Source organism: Phyllobates terribilis, unplaced genomic scaffold (genome assembly GCF_046119375.1).
Source record: "Phyllobates terribilis strain yellow unplaced genomic scaffold, ASM4611937v1 Scaffold_3__8_contigs__length_932513732, whole genome shotgun sequence".
NCBI classification, from domain to species: Eukaryota; Metazoa; Chordata; class Amphibia; order Anura; family Dendrobatidae; genus Phyllobates; species Phyllobates terribilis.
The window spans coordinates 15,619,561-15,634,190 of NW_027362763.1; the positions used below are offsets into that span (position 1 = coordinate 15,619,561).

Below are 14,630 nucleotides of genomic sequence, written 5' to 3' on the forward strand. Positions count from 1 at the left end.
CACCTTGCACCCCCAGGTGCTTCACAGAAGTTTATAATGTAGAGCTGTGAAAATAAAAAAAAAAAATCAAACTTTTTCTACAAAAATGATCTTTTAGCCCCAAATTTTTTATTTTCACAAGGGTAAGAGGAGAAAATGGACGCCAAAAACTGTTGTGTAATTTCTCCTGAGTATGCCGATACCCCATATGTGGGGAAAATACGGTGTTTGGGCGCACGGCAGAGTTCAGAAGGGAAGGAGCACTGTGTGACTTTTTAAACGCAAAATTGTCTGGAATCGAGAGCGGACGCCATGTCGCGTTTGCAGAGCCCCTGATGTGCCTAAACAGTGGAGCTCCCCCACAAGTGACCCTATTTTGGAAACTATACCCCTCAAGGATTTTATCAAGGGGTATAGTGAACATTTTGAAGCCAAGGGTACGACACAGAATTTGATAACATTAGGTCATCATATTGAATAAGTTGTCATTAGTCTTGAAAAATTGATAAGGCAGCTTTATTCTTGGGGTCAGTACGTTTACAGTGGTACCACATCTATATCGTTTAAGTTTTGGCGCTTTTAGACAAACTATTTTATAGAAAAAAAATATTTTTTTTTGTATCTCTTTATTCTGAGCTATAACTTTTTTATTTTTTTGTGGGACAAGATGACGTTTCAGCGGTACCATTTTTTTTTTTTACACTCGTCTTTTTGATCGCGTTTTATTCCATTCTTTGTTTGGCGGTATGATGATAAAGCATTGTTTTTTTGCTTCGTTTTTTATTTTTACCGTGTTCACTAAAAGGGTTAACTAGTGGGACAATTTTATAGGTCAGGTCGTTCAGGACGCGGTGATACCAAATATGTGTACTTTTATTAGTTTTTTTTTTTTTTTCATAATATTTATTTATGGGTACAGTATATTTTTGGGGGATTACTTTTTAGAATATTTTTTACAATTTTTTTTTTTTTTTTTTACTTTCTGATGCTTTTTATTTTTACACTTTGTCCCACTATGGGACTTTCACTTTTTGGAGCCTGATTGGCTGTATAGCATAGAGAGCAGCAGCATCCCTGTGCTATACAGGCTGTCAGCGCTGCACAGGCAGAAGTTACTTTGATCATGCAATGCGCATGATCAAAGTAACTTCCTGCTGTCTGGTGACCTGGATGTTGTCATGACGACATCGGGTCACCATGACAACCACACGACCCGGCACAGACCGCGCGGGACGCCGGAGGTAAGTAAGCGGCGCTTACCTCCCCTTGCTCCCGGAATGCTGCAATCGACTTCGATCTCAGCATTTCGGGGGTTAATGTGCTCGGACCTGTGCGGCACCGCTCCTAACACATTGTCACAGCTGACACCCGGTACTATCAGCTGACACCCGGCAGCGATTGCTCCAGCACAGCCGATGTGCGGGTGCAATCGCCAGGGCATATTAATACGTATCTGGTCCAATAGGCCCAGATACGTATTAATATGCCTCACATCAGAAAGGGGTTAAAACCTTACTGACTGTCAAGTGACATACATGCGGATAAGGGCTGAGCCCAGCTAGTGGACACACAGACATGGGGAATGAAATGTATAGACTTTCCAGCTCAAGGAAAAGGCATGCCCACACCTTTATATGCACTTGTGCACACCTAACAGAAAAAAACATGTCTCTTGACAAATTGTATGGTTTTAAATATTAGAGTTAGGACTGTCCCAAATAGGGTCACCATGACGAGGTGGGATGGCTTTTGAATTATTTTGTTCAAAATTACGTTAACTAAGTACCCTAAATTATTTTCATGCACTATTGCTGTTTGTTTCTTTATTGCAGTGTATTTGCATATTATGTTTTTGTCTTTGTTTTTTTTCAAAAGACATGTGGAAGACTCCCCAAATGGAGAAAAGTGCTGTGGTCATAGGAGACAAACATCGAACTTTTTTTTCCACCAAAGTAAACCTTATGTCATCACCCCAAGAACACCATCCTCATAGTAAAACATGGTGGTGGCAACATTGTGGTTGGGATATTTTTCTGAAGCAGGGACAGGGGAATTGGTCAGAGTCGAGGGAAAAATGGACAGTGCAAAATACAGGGATATTTTCGAGCAAAACCTGTTTCAGTCTGTCAGTGATTTGAGATTGGGAAGGAGGCTCACAGCATACTGCTAGAGGAAACAATCTAACTTCATAGAGCTGGAGAGCAGTTTTGCCTTGAGGAATGGGCAAAATTCCATGTGGCAAGATGTGGAAAGCTGATAGAGACTTATCCAAAGCGACTTGCAGCTGTAATTGCAGCAAAACGAGGCTCCACAAAGTACTGACTTTAGGTGGGGAGGTGATTAGTTATGCACACTGACGGTTTCAGTTATTTTGTCCCATTTGTTGTTCGCTTCACAATAAAAAGAACCAAAATATTCAGTTTTAGGCATGTTCTGTACATGAACTGATGCAAACTCTCAAAAAAAAAAAGCAGTGAAATTCAAGGTTGCGAGGTAGCAAAGCATGAAAAATGCCAAGGGGGTAAATACTTTTTCAAGCCACTGTATATCTTCTGTATGTCATAGCCTTAGTATAATTACAGGCACATGTGCACACAAAGCCTTCTTTACACGCAGCACAATGTCTCATATCTCGGGTTCTGCCACTAGGCTGAATCGAGGCACAGAGCTCACAGTCACCACCCCTCAGAGTGCCCATCAATCCCGATCTAACACAGTCTCTACCCTTCAGCCTTGGTGGAACAGAGTGCACCTCACCCCCCATCAAACAGAGTGGCGGTCACCACCAAGTTAACAAAGTGGACTTCACCCCTGACCCAGCCGAGTGCCCTTATTCTTGGCTTCAGTAACTATGTACAAGATGCTCACAAAGTGACAATAACGGCCGGAGGAGGTGAAAGGACGTCTTAAAGATCAGGGGCCGCCAAACGTACACCCCAATGTTTTAAGATATTCTTCATCCTAAAAGTTTGTGAAATGCACCAATGATGCGAATAGAGTCAGAAACGAGAAGAAGGCCAGAACGTCGCTCCCCCCCCCCGGCCTTAAACACTTGTTTTGGGTGAACTTGCTGGCGGAATCTTTCCTGAAGATCTTTAGTGTACTCCCTCCCGGGTTGCGCCAATTTGGCTTAGTGTGATGACAATCCCAGATCGCAACCATTTTGGCTTAGTCGTGTGTAGCTGGCTATCACTGGACGGTTCTTCTGCCCTCGTGCCGTCGGCAGCGACCTCAGAGGTGACACGCGCTCCTCATCCTCGTCACGCTGCCTCATCCTATATAGGACTGAAGACGGCCTGCCTGCTATCTCACAGGGGAAACGCGGAGGCGGAAACATGGTTGTGGAATCTCAGACTCCTTTTTATATTCTGGAGGTATGATCTATGATCACACACCGTCTGCTCCGGTTGTTATTCTCACTGCATCATCAACAGGCTAAGAATTTATCCATTGCCATTTTGCCTTTTTGAGCCTTCGGGTGCCTTATCAGGGAATAATAGTGCTTAGCCTATGAAAAGCGCAATTTTATGGCACCAACCTCTGTGGCTCAGGTAGAGGCAACTATAGGGGTCTTATAGGGCTACTGTAGGTGCCCTTACTACCCAATTGTTTTTTTGAGGACATCCTCTTGTTCTCCGTCTATATACATCTTGTTTTCTGGTGTTATTTGGGTGTTTTTAGTGAGTTTATAGAATATTTACAGATTTTTAAAGGGGTAATTTTCCGTTATATAGACGAGTAGTGTTCAATAATTTATCTACTTGAATATATAAAAAAAAAAATTGTGAGAAAATTGACCTTCCTACTTTTCAGTGTAATCCTCGACTTCTTCCACTTTGCCTCCAGAGATCGGATGACCTCAGATTAGGAGACTTCCGGCTGCCGCGAGAACCTTCTTCCTGCCTCTGTGACTGCGCTATTATCAGGAAATTGTTGAAGAAACGTCTTCAGGTTTTGAAATGGAAAGTAATGAGCCGGGAGCCGGGTCTGGACTGTCGGGTGGATGGTGAAGCTCGATGAAGCTGCATTCCCTGATAGCATCTTGTGATTTGTGAGACTTGTGAGGTGGTGATTTGTCGTGAAGCAGTAACACACCGGCGACAACTTCCCACAGCGTTCCCCTTGCCTCACGTAATGTCTTCATTCTTGAAGTAGAGGTGTCTACAGTTAATTGTTGTCTTATGTGGAATGAATTACAGTAAAACGCCTTCTGTATCTCGAAAAATTGTTGCCATGATGCTTCCAGCCGTCAACTGGACAGATTTCTTTGGCATTGGTGAATCCTTCCAGCCGTCAACTGGACAGATTTCTTTGGCGTTGGTGAATCCTTCCAGCCGTCAACTGGACAGATTTCTTTGGCGTTGGTGAATCCTTCCAGCCGTCAACTGGACAGATTTCTTTGGCGTTGGTGAATCCTTCCAGCCGTCAACTGGACAGATTTCTTTGGCGTTGGTGAATCCTTCCAGCCGTCAACTGGACAGATTTCTTTGGCGTTGGTGAATCCTTCCAGCCGTCAACTGGACAGATTTCTTTGGCGTTGGTGAATCCTTCCAGCCGTCAACTGGACAGATTTCTTTGGCGTTGGTGAATCCTTCCAGCCGTCAACTGGACAGATTTCTTTGGCGTTGGTGAATCCTTCCAGCCGTCAACTGGACAGATTTCTTTGGCGTTGGTGAATCCTTCCAGCCGTCAACTGGACAGATTTCTTTGGCGTTGGTGAATCCTTCCAGCCGTCAACTGGACAGATTTCTTTGGCGTTGGTGATCCTTTGTGCCTCCATTGCCGGATTCTTGTTTTGTCTCAGGATCATGGTAGTGTAGCCATGTTTCATCACCTATAATAATTTGAGAATAGAAGTCTCCTGGATTTTCTCTAAGCAGGTCTAAATTCTCTTGGCTAAATTGATGACATTTTTGGCTCAGGCATCAACCATTGGTGGCACCAACTGGGAACTAACCTCCAACATCATCAAAACATCATGAACGATACTGGAAACCGTACCAACTGCAATATCCAATTCATGAGCTATAACACTGACTTTGACGATGGTCTTCTAAAATAATGTCCTCCACTTTACGGCACATTTCCTCTTAAGATGCTTCAACAGGTCGCCCTGAACAGGGGGTATTCATTAATTGATTTCCTACCCCATTCAAACTGCTTGGCCCAAAACTTGATTTGGTAGTAGGAAGGTGCATCATCCTTTCATGGATTTCTTACAAAGGCAGAAAAGAAACCCAATCAAGGAAGGTAGCTCCAGATCCCTCACCGCCGCAGTGTACTATACTTTCCATCCTGTCACTTCCAGCGCTTTCATCAGACTGAACTTCTACTGTTTCTGTTACATGTCCAGGAAAGCTGACAGAAAATGCTGGGGTAGATAACACCACCCCTCGTGTAGATGAACGCCCCTCGTGTGTGTATCCATATATTTGCATACTATTATATCGCTTATCCTATTTTCTCTGTATATTTTTCCTTATATAACCTGCAAACACTTAGCGCCCGCACATCCTCCTTTTCTTGATGTTAGGGTACAGAGGTTGGACTCAATGGACTTGTGTCCTAACTATTAAATAGGGTCTAGCATTAATAATTGACATCACAACAATTTGTAGAACGATGTAAGGTGGACACTGCGCAGAACGCCGTCTCCTCCACCATCGCAAGGATTTTCATGGGTACTCTTGACAATTTTCCGCAGGTAAATAGAACAAATGTCAACTTTATTTACAGAGAAAAAAAAATAATAAAAAGTTATTAGTTCCACATAAAAATGACGCCACAAAAAGAAATACAGGTTAGGTTCATAGTGTGCAAAGCTATAGAGTGCCGTCTCTACCGCACGGCTAGACTGGGATCCAGCAGGTGTCACCGTCGTGTGCCCTCCCCTCCAATAGGACCACCGCTCCAACGGAGGACATTGCTGACCCCAGAGACGACACCACATAACAATACGATCCGCATCTTCCCATGCAGAGGTCTCAGCCACATGGACAACTCCGACCTCCGCCAGTCACCAGCGACCTTACACAGCGGTACAACGCTGGACCCATCAAGGCTGTAAACACTACACAGGAAGCTCGAGCACTAGGTGGCTGCAGCCAGTCAGAGCTGCTGCATGAAAAGCATGACAAGGCAGGAAGCCATGGTCCCCCGTCCTCTGCTGCGCAGCAAAATATGATTGTCCCATCACCCACAGAGAATAGACAGCAGAGTGCGGCTAACCCTCAAGAACATGGTGCTTCCACCATCAGATACATTACTTACGCACCGCCACAAGGACAGCCATTCTGTACAACCAACAGACTACTACTGCGTAAACCGTGTCTAGCCAGGACATGCCAGAGAGCTCAGTCGCACCACTCTCCACCTCTTCAACCTGCCCAGGCAGTTCAAGGATCTTAACCAAACGGACATTTGCCAAGTGTGTCCTAAAACTGCAGAAACACTGCTGCAACCCTCTGTTTGTGGCCACGATAGCCCCAAGTCTGCGATCAGTCCACCATTGATCTCGGTGTCCATCCAGAAGAGTCCAGAGCCAGCAATCAGATGAACTCCTGTGTCTGGCTAGGACAGTCCAGAGACATCTAGATCGGGGTTTGGCATCTTCCCGCGTCCCGCACTGTTCCTGGCCGAAGGGAGGTGGAAATGTTGACAGAGGATGACGTTCCATCTGCAGGGCGGTTTGGCTAGCTGTCCAGCCGGCTGATACTACTAATTGCTATGATGACACCGTAACAGCCATCACATTCCCATTCCGAGCAAAGAAGAATTTACTGAAGGCTTCTTCAAGTAGACAGGCAAGTCGGCTCTGGTCGGCCTGAAACGTGAAGACAAGATTAGCACCAGTAGCGTTGCTCAGCCCTGATCTGACTCCATAGACGGGACTCTCACCTCACTGACAAAGCCTAGCTGCACCAGCTCCATGGCTAGGTCTGGGATATGCTCATCTAAAAATAAATGGGAAAAACATCAGGTACAGTGGTCGACCCCACAGGACAACCCTGCCCTCAGCTCCATACTCACTGGGTAACACGTCACAGCTTAAGTGTCTGTTCAGCTTATCCTCCAGCTTCAGCAACAACGTCACCTGAGGAGCAAAACCAGATTCAGGGTGAGAGGAGGGAAGGTCTGCAGAGAAGACTGAGGAGGAAGCGGGCAGAACAGAGGGTGAGAGGAGGGAAGGTCTGCAGAGAAGACTGAGGAGGAAGCGGGCAGAACAGAGGGGGAGAAGAGGGAAGGTCTGCAGAGAAGATTGAGGAGGAAGCAGGCAGAACAGAGGGGGAGAGGAGGGAAGGTCTGCAGAGAAGATTGAGGAGGAAGCGGGCAGAACAGAGGGGGAGAGGAGGGAAGGTCTGCAGAGAAGATTGAGGAGGAAGCGGGCAGAACAGAGGGGGAGAGGAGGGAAGGTCTGCAGAGAAGATTGATGAGGAAGCCGGCAGAACAGAGGGGGAGAGGAGGGAAGGTCTGCAGAGAAGACTGAGGAGGAAGCGGGCAGAACAGAGGGGGAGAGGAGGGAAGGTCTGCAGAGAAGATTGAAGAGGAAGCGGGCAGAACAGAGGGGGAGAGGAGGGAAGGTCTGCAGAGAAGATTGAGGAGGAAGCGGGCAGAACAGAGGGGGAGAGGAGGGAAGGTCTGCAGAGAAGATTGATGAGGAAGCCGGCAGAACAGAGGGGGAGAGGAGGGAAGGTCTGCAGAGAAGACTGAGGAGGAAGCGGGCAGAACAGAGGGGGAGAGGAGGGAAGGTCTGCAGAGAAGATTGAGGAGGAAGCGGGCAGAACAGAGGGGGAGAGGAGGGAAGGTCTGCAGAGAAGATTGAGAAGGAAGCGGGCAGAACAGAGGGGGAGAGGAGGGAAGGTCTGCAGAGAAGATTGATGAGGAAGCCGGCAGAACAGAGGGGGAGAGTAGGGAAGGTCTGCAGAGAAGATTGAGAAGGAAGCGGGCAGAACAGAGGGGGAGAGGAGGGAAGGTCTGCAGAGAAGATTGAGGAGGAAGCAGGCAGAACAGAGGGGGAGAGGAGGGAAGGTCTGCAGAGAAGATTGAGAAGGAAGCGGGCAGAACAGAGGGGGAGAGGAGGGAAGGTCTGCAGAGAAGATTGATGAGGAAGCGGGCAGAACAGAGGGGGAGAGGAGGGAAGGTCTGCAGAGAAGATTGAGGAGGAAGCGGGCAGAACAGAGGGGGAGAGGAGGGAAGGTCTGCAGAGAAGATTGATGAGGAAGCCGGCAGAACAGAGGGGGAGAGGAGGGAAGGTCTGCAGAGAAGATTGAGGAGGAAGCGGGCAGAACAGAGGGGGCGAGGAGGGAAGGTCTGCAGAGAAGATTGAGGAGGAAGCGGGCAGAACAGAGGGGGAGAGGAGGGAAGGTCTGCAGAGAAGATTGAGAAGGAAGCGGGCAGAACAGAGGGGGAGAGGAGGGAAGGTCTGCAGAGAAGATTGAGGAGGAAGCGGGCAGAACAGAGGGGGAGAGGAGGGAAGGTCTGCAGAGAAGATTGAGGAGGAAGCGGGCAGAACAGAGGGGGAGAGGAGGGAAGGTCTGCAGAGAAGATTGAGGAGGAAGCCGGCAGAACAGAGGGGGAGAGGAGGGAAGGTCTGCAGAGAAGATTGAGGAGGAAGCCGGCAGAACAGAGGGGGAGAGGAGGGAAGGTCTGCAGAGAAGATTGAGGAGGAAGCCGGCAGAACAGAGGGGGAGAGGAGGGAAGGTCTGCAGAGAAGATTGAGGAGGAAGCGGGCAGAACAGAGGGGGAGAGGAGGGAAGGTCTGCAGAGAAGATTGAGAAGGAAGCGGGCAGAACAGAGGGGGAGAGGAGGGAAGGTCTGCAGAGAAGATTGAGGAGGAAGCGGGCAGAACAGAGGGGGAGAGGAGGGAAGGTCTGCAGAGAAGATTGAGGAGGAAGCGGGCAGAACGGAGGGGGAGAGGAGGGAAAGTCTGCAGAGAAGATTGAGGAGGAAGCGGGCAGAACAGAGGGGGAGAGGAGGGAAGGTCTGCAGAGAAGATTGAGGAGGAAGCCGACAGAACAGAGGGGGAGAGGAGGGAAGGTCTGCAGAGAAGATTGAGGAGGAAGCCGGCAGAACAGAGGGGGAGAGGAGGGAAGGTCTGCAGAGAAGATTGAGGAGGAAGCCGACAGAACAGAGGGGGAGAGGAGGGAAGGTCTGCAGAGAAGATTGAGGAGGAAGCCGACAGAACAGAGGGGGAGAGGAGGGAAGGTCTGCAGAGAAGATTGAGGAGGAAGCCGACAGAACAGAGGGGGAGAGGAGGGAAGGTCTGCAGAGGAGAAGAACAGGTGGTGTGAGAGGAGGCAAGAGCCAGGAGGAGGAGAAGAGGAGCAGGGAGGCTGAACGGAGGGTGAGAGGGAAGGTCTGCCGAGAAGGTAGAGGAGGAAGCGAGCAGAACAGAGAGGGAGAGGAGGGAAGGTCTGCAGAGGAGAAGAACAGGTGGTGTGAGAGGAGGCAAGAGCCAGGAGGAGGAGGAGGAGAAGATGAGCAGGGAGGCTGAACTGAGGGTGAGAGGGAAGGTCTGCCGAGAAGATGATTGGTGAAGCAGAACCGGTCATGTGAGAGGAGGGGGAAGGTCGACATACAAAATCAGGTGTTAAAGTGTAGAGGGTGAGGGCAGTAGTATATAGGGGTATAGATCTTGTCTGTGGAGGGTGAGGGCAGTAGTATATAGGGGTATAGATCTTGCCTGTGGAGGGTGAGGGCAGTAGTATATAGGGGTATAGATCTTGTCTGTGGAGGGTGAGGGCAGTACTATATAGGGGTATAGATCTTGCCTGTGGAGGGTGAGGGCAGTAGTATGTAGGGGTGTAGGCATCGGCTGTGAAGGGTGAGGGCAGTACTATATAGGGGTATAGACCTTGCCTGTGGAGGGTGAGAGCAGTAGTATATAGGGGTATAGACCTTGCCTGTGAAGGGTGACGGCAGTACTATATAGGGGTATAGACCTTGCCTGCGGAGGGTGAGAGCAGTAGTATGTAGGGATGTAGGCATCGGCTGTGAAGGGTGAGGGCAGTACTATATAGGGATATAGACCTTGCCTGTGGAGGGTGAGAGCAGTAGTATATAGGGGTATAGACCTTGCCTGTGAAGGGTGAGGGCAGTACTATATAGGAGTATAGACCTTGCCTGTGAAGGGTGAGGGCAGTACTATATAGGGGTATAGATCTTGCCTGTGGAGGGTGAGAGCAGTAGTATGTAGGGGTGTAGGCATCGGCTGTGAAGGGTGAGGGCAGTACTATATAGGGATATAGACCTTGCCTGTGGAGGGTGAGGGCAGTAGTATGTAGGGGTATAGGCATTGGCTGTGAAGGGTGAGGGCAGTACTATATAGGGGTATAGACCTTGCCTGTGGAGGGTGAGGGCAGTAGTATGTAGGGGTGTAGGCATCGGCTGTGAAGGGTGAGGGCAGTACTATATAGGGATATAGACCTTGCCTGTGGAGGGTGAGGGCAGTAGTATGTAGGGGTGTAGGCATCGGCTGTGAAGGGTGAGGGCAGTACTATATAGGGGTATAGACCTTGCCTGCGGAGGGTGAGAGCAGTAGTATGTAGGGGTGTAGGCATCGGCTGTGAAGGGTGAGGGCAGTACTATATAGGGGTATAGACCTTGCCTGTGGAGGGTGAGGGCAGTAGTATGTAGGGGTGTAGGCATCGGCTGTGAAGGGTGAGGGCAGTACTATATAGGGGTATAGACCTTGCCTGTGAAGGGTGAGGGCAGTACTATATAGGGGTATAGACCTTGCCTGTGGAGGGTGAGGGCAGTAGTATGTAGGGGTGTAGGTATCGGCTGTGAAGGGTGAGGGCAGTACTATATAGGGGTATAGATCTTGCCTGTGGAGGGTGAGAGCAGTAGTATGTAGGGGTGTAGGCATCGGCTGTGAAGGGTGAGGGCAGTACTATATAGGGGTATAGACCTTGCCTGTGGAGGGTGAGAGCAGTAGTATGTAGGAGTGTAGGCATCGGCTGTGAAGGGTGAGGGCAGTACTATATAGGGGTATAGACCTTGCCTGTGGAGGGTGAGGGCAGTAGTATGTAGGAGTGTAGGCATCGGCTGTGAAGGGTGACGGCAGTACTATATAGGGGTATAGACCTTGCCTGTGGAGGGTGAGAGCAGTAGTATGTAGGAGTGTAGGCATCGGCTGTGAAGGGTGAGGGCAGTACTATATAGGGGTATAGACCTTGCCTGTGGAGGGTGAGGGCAGTAGTATGTAGGAGTGTAGGCATCGGCTGTGAAGGGTGAGGGCAGTACTATATAGGGGTATAGATCTTGCCTGTGGAGGGTGAGGGCAGTAGTATATAGGGGTATAGACCTCGCCTGCGGAGGGTGAGAGCAGTACTATATAGGGGTATAGACCTTGCCTGTGGAGGGTGAGGGCAGTAGTATGTAGGGGTGTAGGCATCGGCTGTGAAGGGTGAGGGCAGTACTATATAGGGGTATAGATCTTGCCTGTGGAGGGTGAGGGCAGTAGTATGTAGGGGTGTAGGCATCGGCTGTGAAGGGTGAGGGCAGTACTATATAGGGGTATAGACCTCGCCTGCGGAGGGTGAGAGCAGTAGTATGTAGGGGTGTAGGCATCGGCTGTGAAGGGTGAGGGCAGTACTATATAGGGGTATAGATCTTGCCTGTGGAGGGTGAGGGCAGTAGTATGTAGGAGTGTAGGCATCGGCTGTGAAGGGTGAGGGCAGTACTATATAGGGGTATAGACCTCGCCTGCGGAGGGTGAGAGCAGTAGTATGTAGGGATGTAGGCATCGGCTGTGAAGGGTGAGGGCAGTACTATATAGGGGTATAGACCTTGCCTGTGGAGGGTGAGGGCAGTAGTATGTAGGGGTGTAGGCATCGGCTGTGAAGGGTGAGGGCAGTACTATATAGGGGTATAGACCTTGCCTGTGGAGGGTGAGGGCAGTAGTATGTAGGAGTGTAGGCATCGGCTGTGAAGGGTGAGGGCAGTACTATATAGGGGTATAGACCTTGCCTGTGGAGGGTGAGAGCAGTAGTATGTAGGGGTGTAGGCATCGGCTGTGAAGGGTGAGGGCAGTACTATATAGGGGTATAGATCTTGCCTGTGGAGGGTGAGGGCAGTAGTATGTAGGAGTGTAGGCATCGGCTGTGAAGGGTGAGGATAGTACTATATAGGGGTATAGACCTTGCCTGTGGAGGGTGAGAGCAGTAGTATGTAGGGGTGTAGGCATCGGCTGTGAAGGGTGAGGGCAGTACTATATAGGGGTATAGACCTTGCCTGTGGAGGGTGAGGGCAGTAGTATGTAGGGGTGTAGGCATCGGCTGTGAAGGGTGAGGGCAGTACTATATAGGGGTATAGACCTTGCCTGTGGAGGGTGAGAGCAGTAGTATGTAGGAGTGTAGGCATCGGCTGTGAAGGGTGAGGGCAGTACTATATAGGGGTATAGATCTTGCCTGTGGAGGGTGAGAGCAGTAGTATATAGGGGTATAGACCTTGCCTGCGGAGGGTGAGGGCAGTAGTATATAGGGGTATAGACCTTGCCTGTGGAGGGTGAGGGCAGTAGTATGTAGGGGTGTAGGCATCGGCTGTGAAGGGTGAGGGCAGTACTATATAGGGGTATAGATCTTGCCTGTGGAGGGTGAAAGCAGTAGTATGTAGGGGTGTAGGCATCGGCTGTGAAGGGTGAGGGCAGTACTATATAGGGGTATAAACCTCGCCTGCGGAGGGTGAGGGCAGTAGTATGTAGGGGTGTAGGCATCGGCTGTGAAGGGTGAGGGCAGTACTATATAGGGGTATAGACCTTGCCTGTGGAGGGTGAGAGCAGTAGTATATAGGGGTATAGACCTTGCCTGCGGAGGGTGAGGGCAGTAGTATATAGGGGTATAGACCTCGCCTGTGGAGGGTGAGAGCAGTAGTATATAGGGGTGTAGGCATCGGCTGTGAAGGGTGAGGGCAGTACTATATAGGGATATAGACCTTGCCTGTGAAGGGTGAGGGCAGTACTATATAGGGGTGTAGGCATCGGCTGTGAAGGGTGAGGGCAGTACTATATAGGGGTATAGATCTTGCCTGTGGAGGGTGAGAGCAGTAGTATGTAGGGGTGTAGGCATCGGCTGTGAAGGGTGAGGATAGTACTATATAGGGGTATAGATCTTGCCTGCGGAGGGTGAGGGCAGTAGTATGTAGGGGTGTAGGCATCGGCTGTGAAGGGTGAGGGCAGTACTATATAGGGGTGTAGGCATCGGCTGTGAAGGGTGAGGGCAGTACTATATAGGGGTATAGATCTTGCCTGCGGAGGGTGAGGGCAGTAGTATGTAGGGGTGTAGGCATCGGCTGTGAAGGGTGAGGGCAGTACTATATAGGGGTATAGACCTTGCCTGCGGAGGGTGAGGGCAGTAGTATGTAGGGGTGTAGGCATCGGCTGTGAAGGGTGACGGCAGTACTATATAGGGGTATAGACCTTGCCTGTGGAGGGTGAGAGCAGTAGTATGTAGGGGTGTAGGCATCGGCTGTGAAGGGTGAGGGCAGTACTATATAGGGGTATAGATCTTGCCTGTGGAGGGTGAGAGCAGTAGTATGTAGGGGTGTAGGCATCGGCTGTGAAGGGTGACGGCAGTACTATATAGGGGTATAGACCTTGCCTGTGGAGGGTGAGAGCAGTAGTATGTAGGGGTGTAGGCATCGGCTGTGAAGGGTGAGGGCAGTACTATATAGGGGTATAGACCTTGCCTGTGGAGGGTGAGAGCAGTAGTATGTAGGGGTGTAGGCATCGGCTGTGAAGGGTGAGGGCAGTACTATATAGGGGTATAGATCTTGCCTGTGGAGGGTGAGAGCAGTAGTATGTAGGGGTGTAGGCATCGGCTGTTAAGGGTGAGGGCAGTACTATATAGGGGTATAGACCTTGCCTGTGGAGGGTGAGGGCAGTAGTATGTAGGGGTGTAGGCATCGGCTGTGAAGGGTGAGGGCAGTACTATATAGGGATATAGACCTTGCCTGTGGAGGGTGAGGGCAGTAGTATGTAGGGGTGTAGGCATCGGCTGTTAAGGGTGAGGGCAGTACTATATAGGGGTATAGACCTTGCCTGTGGAGGGTGAGAGCAGTAGTATGTAGGGGTGTAGGCATCGGCTGTGAAGGGTGAGGGCAGTACTATATAGGGGTATAGATCTTGCCTGTGGAGGGTGAGAGCAGTAGTATGTAGGGGTGTAGGCATCGGCTGTTAAGGGTGAGGGCAGTACTATATAGGGGTATAGACCTTGCCTGTGGAGGGTGAGGGCAGTAGTATGTAGGGGTGTAGGCATCGGCTGTGAAGGGTGAGGGCAGTACTATATAGGGATATAGACCTTGCCTGTGGAGGGTTAGAGCAGTACTATGTAGGGGTGTAGGCATCGACTGTGAAGGGTGAGGGCAGTACTATATAGGGGTATAGATCTTGCCTGTGGAGGGTGAGAGCAGTAGTATGTAGGGGTGTAGGCATCGGCTGTTAAGGGTGAGGGCAGTACTATATAGGGATATAGACCTTGCCTGTGGAGGGTGAGGGCAGTAGTATGTAGGGGTGTAGGCATCGGCTGTTAAGGGTGAGGGCAGTACTATATAGGGGTATAGACCTTGCCTGTGGAGGGTGAGAGCAGTAGTATGTAGGGGTGTAGGCATCGGCTGTGAAGGGTGAGGGCAGTACTATATAGGGGTATAGACCT

At 49.9% G+C, this 14,630-nt stretch overlaps 1 protein-coding gene across 1 annotated transcript in view; it reads right to left on the minus strand.

The window, feature by feature from the left end:
- Window positions 1–5,684: 5,684 nt before the first annotated feature.
- Window positions 5,685–14,630, minus strand: part of NRBP1 (nuclear receptor binding protein 1) — a 78,962-nt gene continuing 70,016 nt past the window's right edge. Inside the window, 3 exon segments of the mRNA XM_073673699.1 lie at window positions 5,685–6,802; window positions 6,877–6,932; window positions 7,009–7,072. Coding sequence (XP_073529800.1) covers window positions 6,704–6,802; window positions 6,877–6,932; window positions 7,009–7,072 — 219 coding nt within the window. The 3' untranslated portion in view covers window positions 5,685–6,703.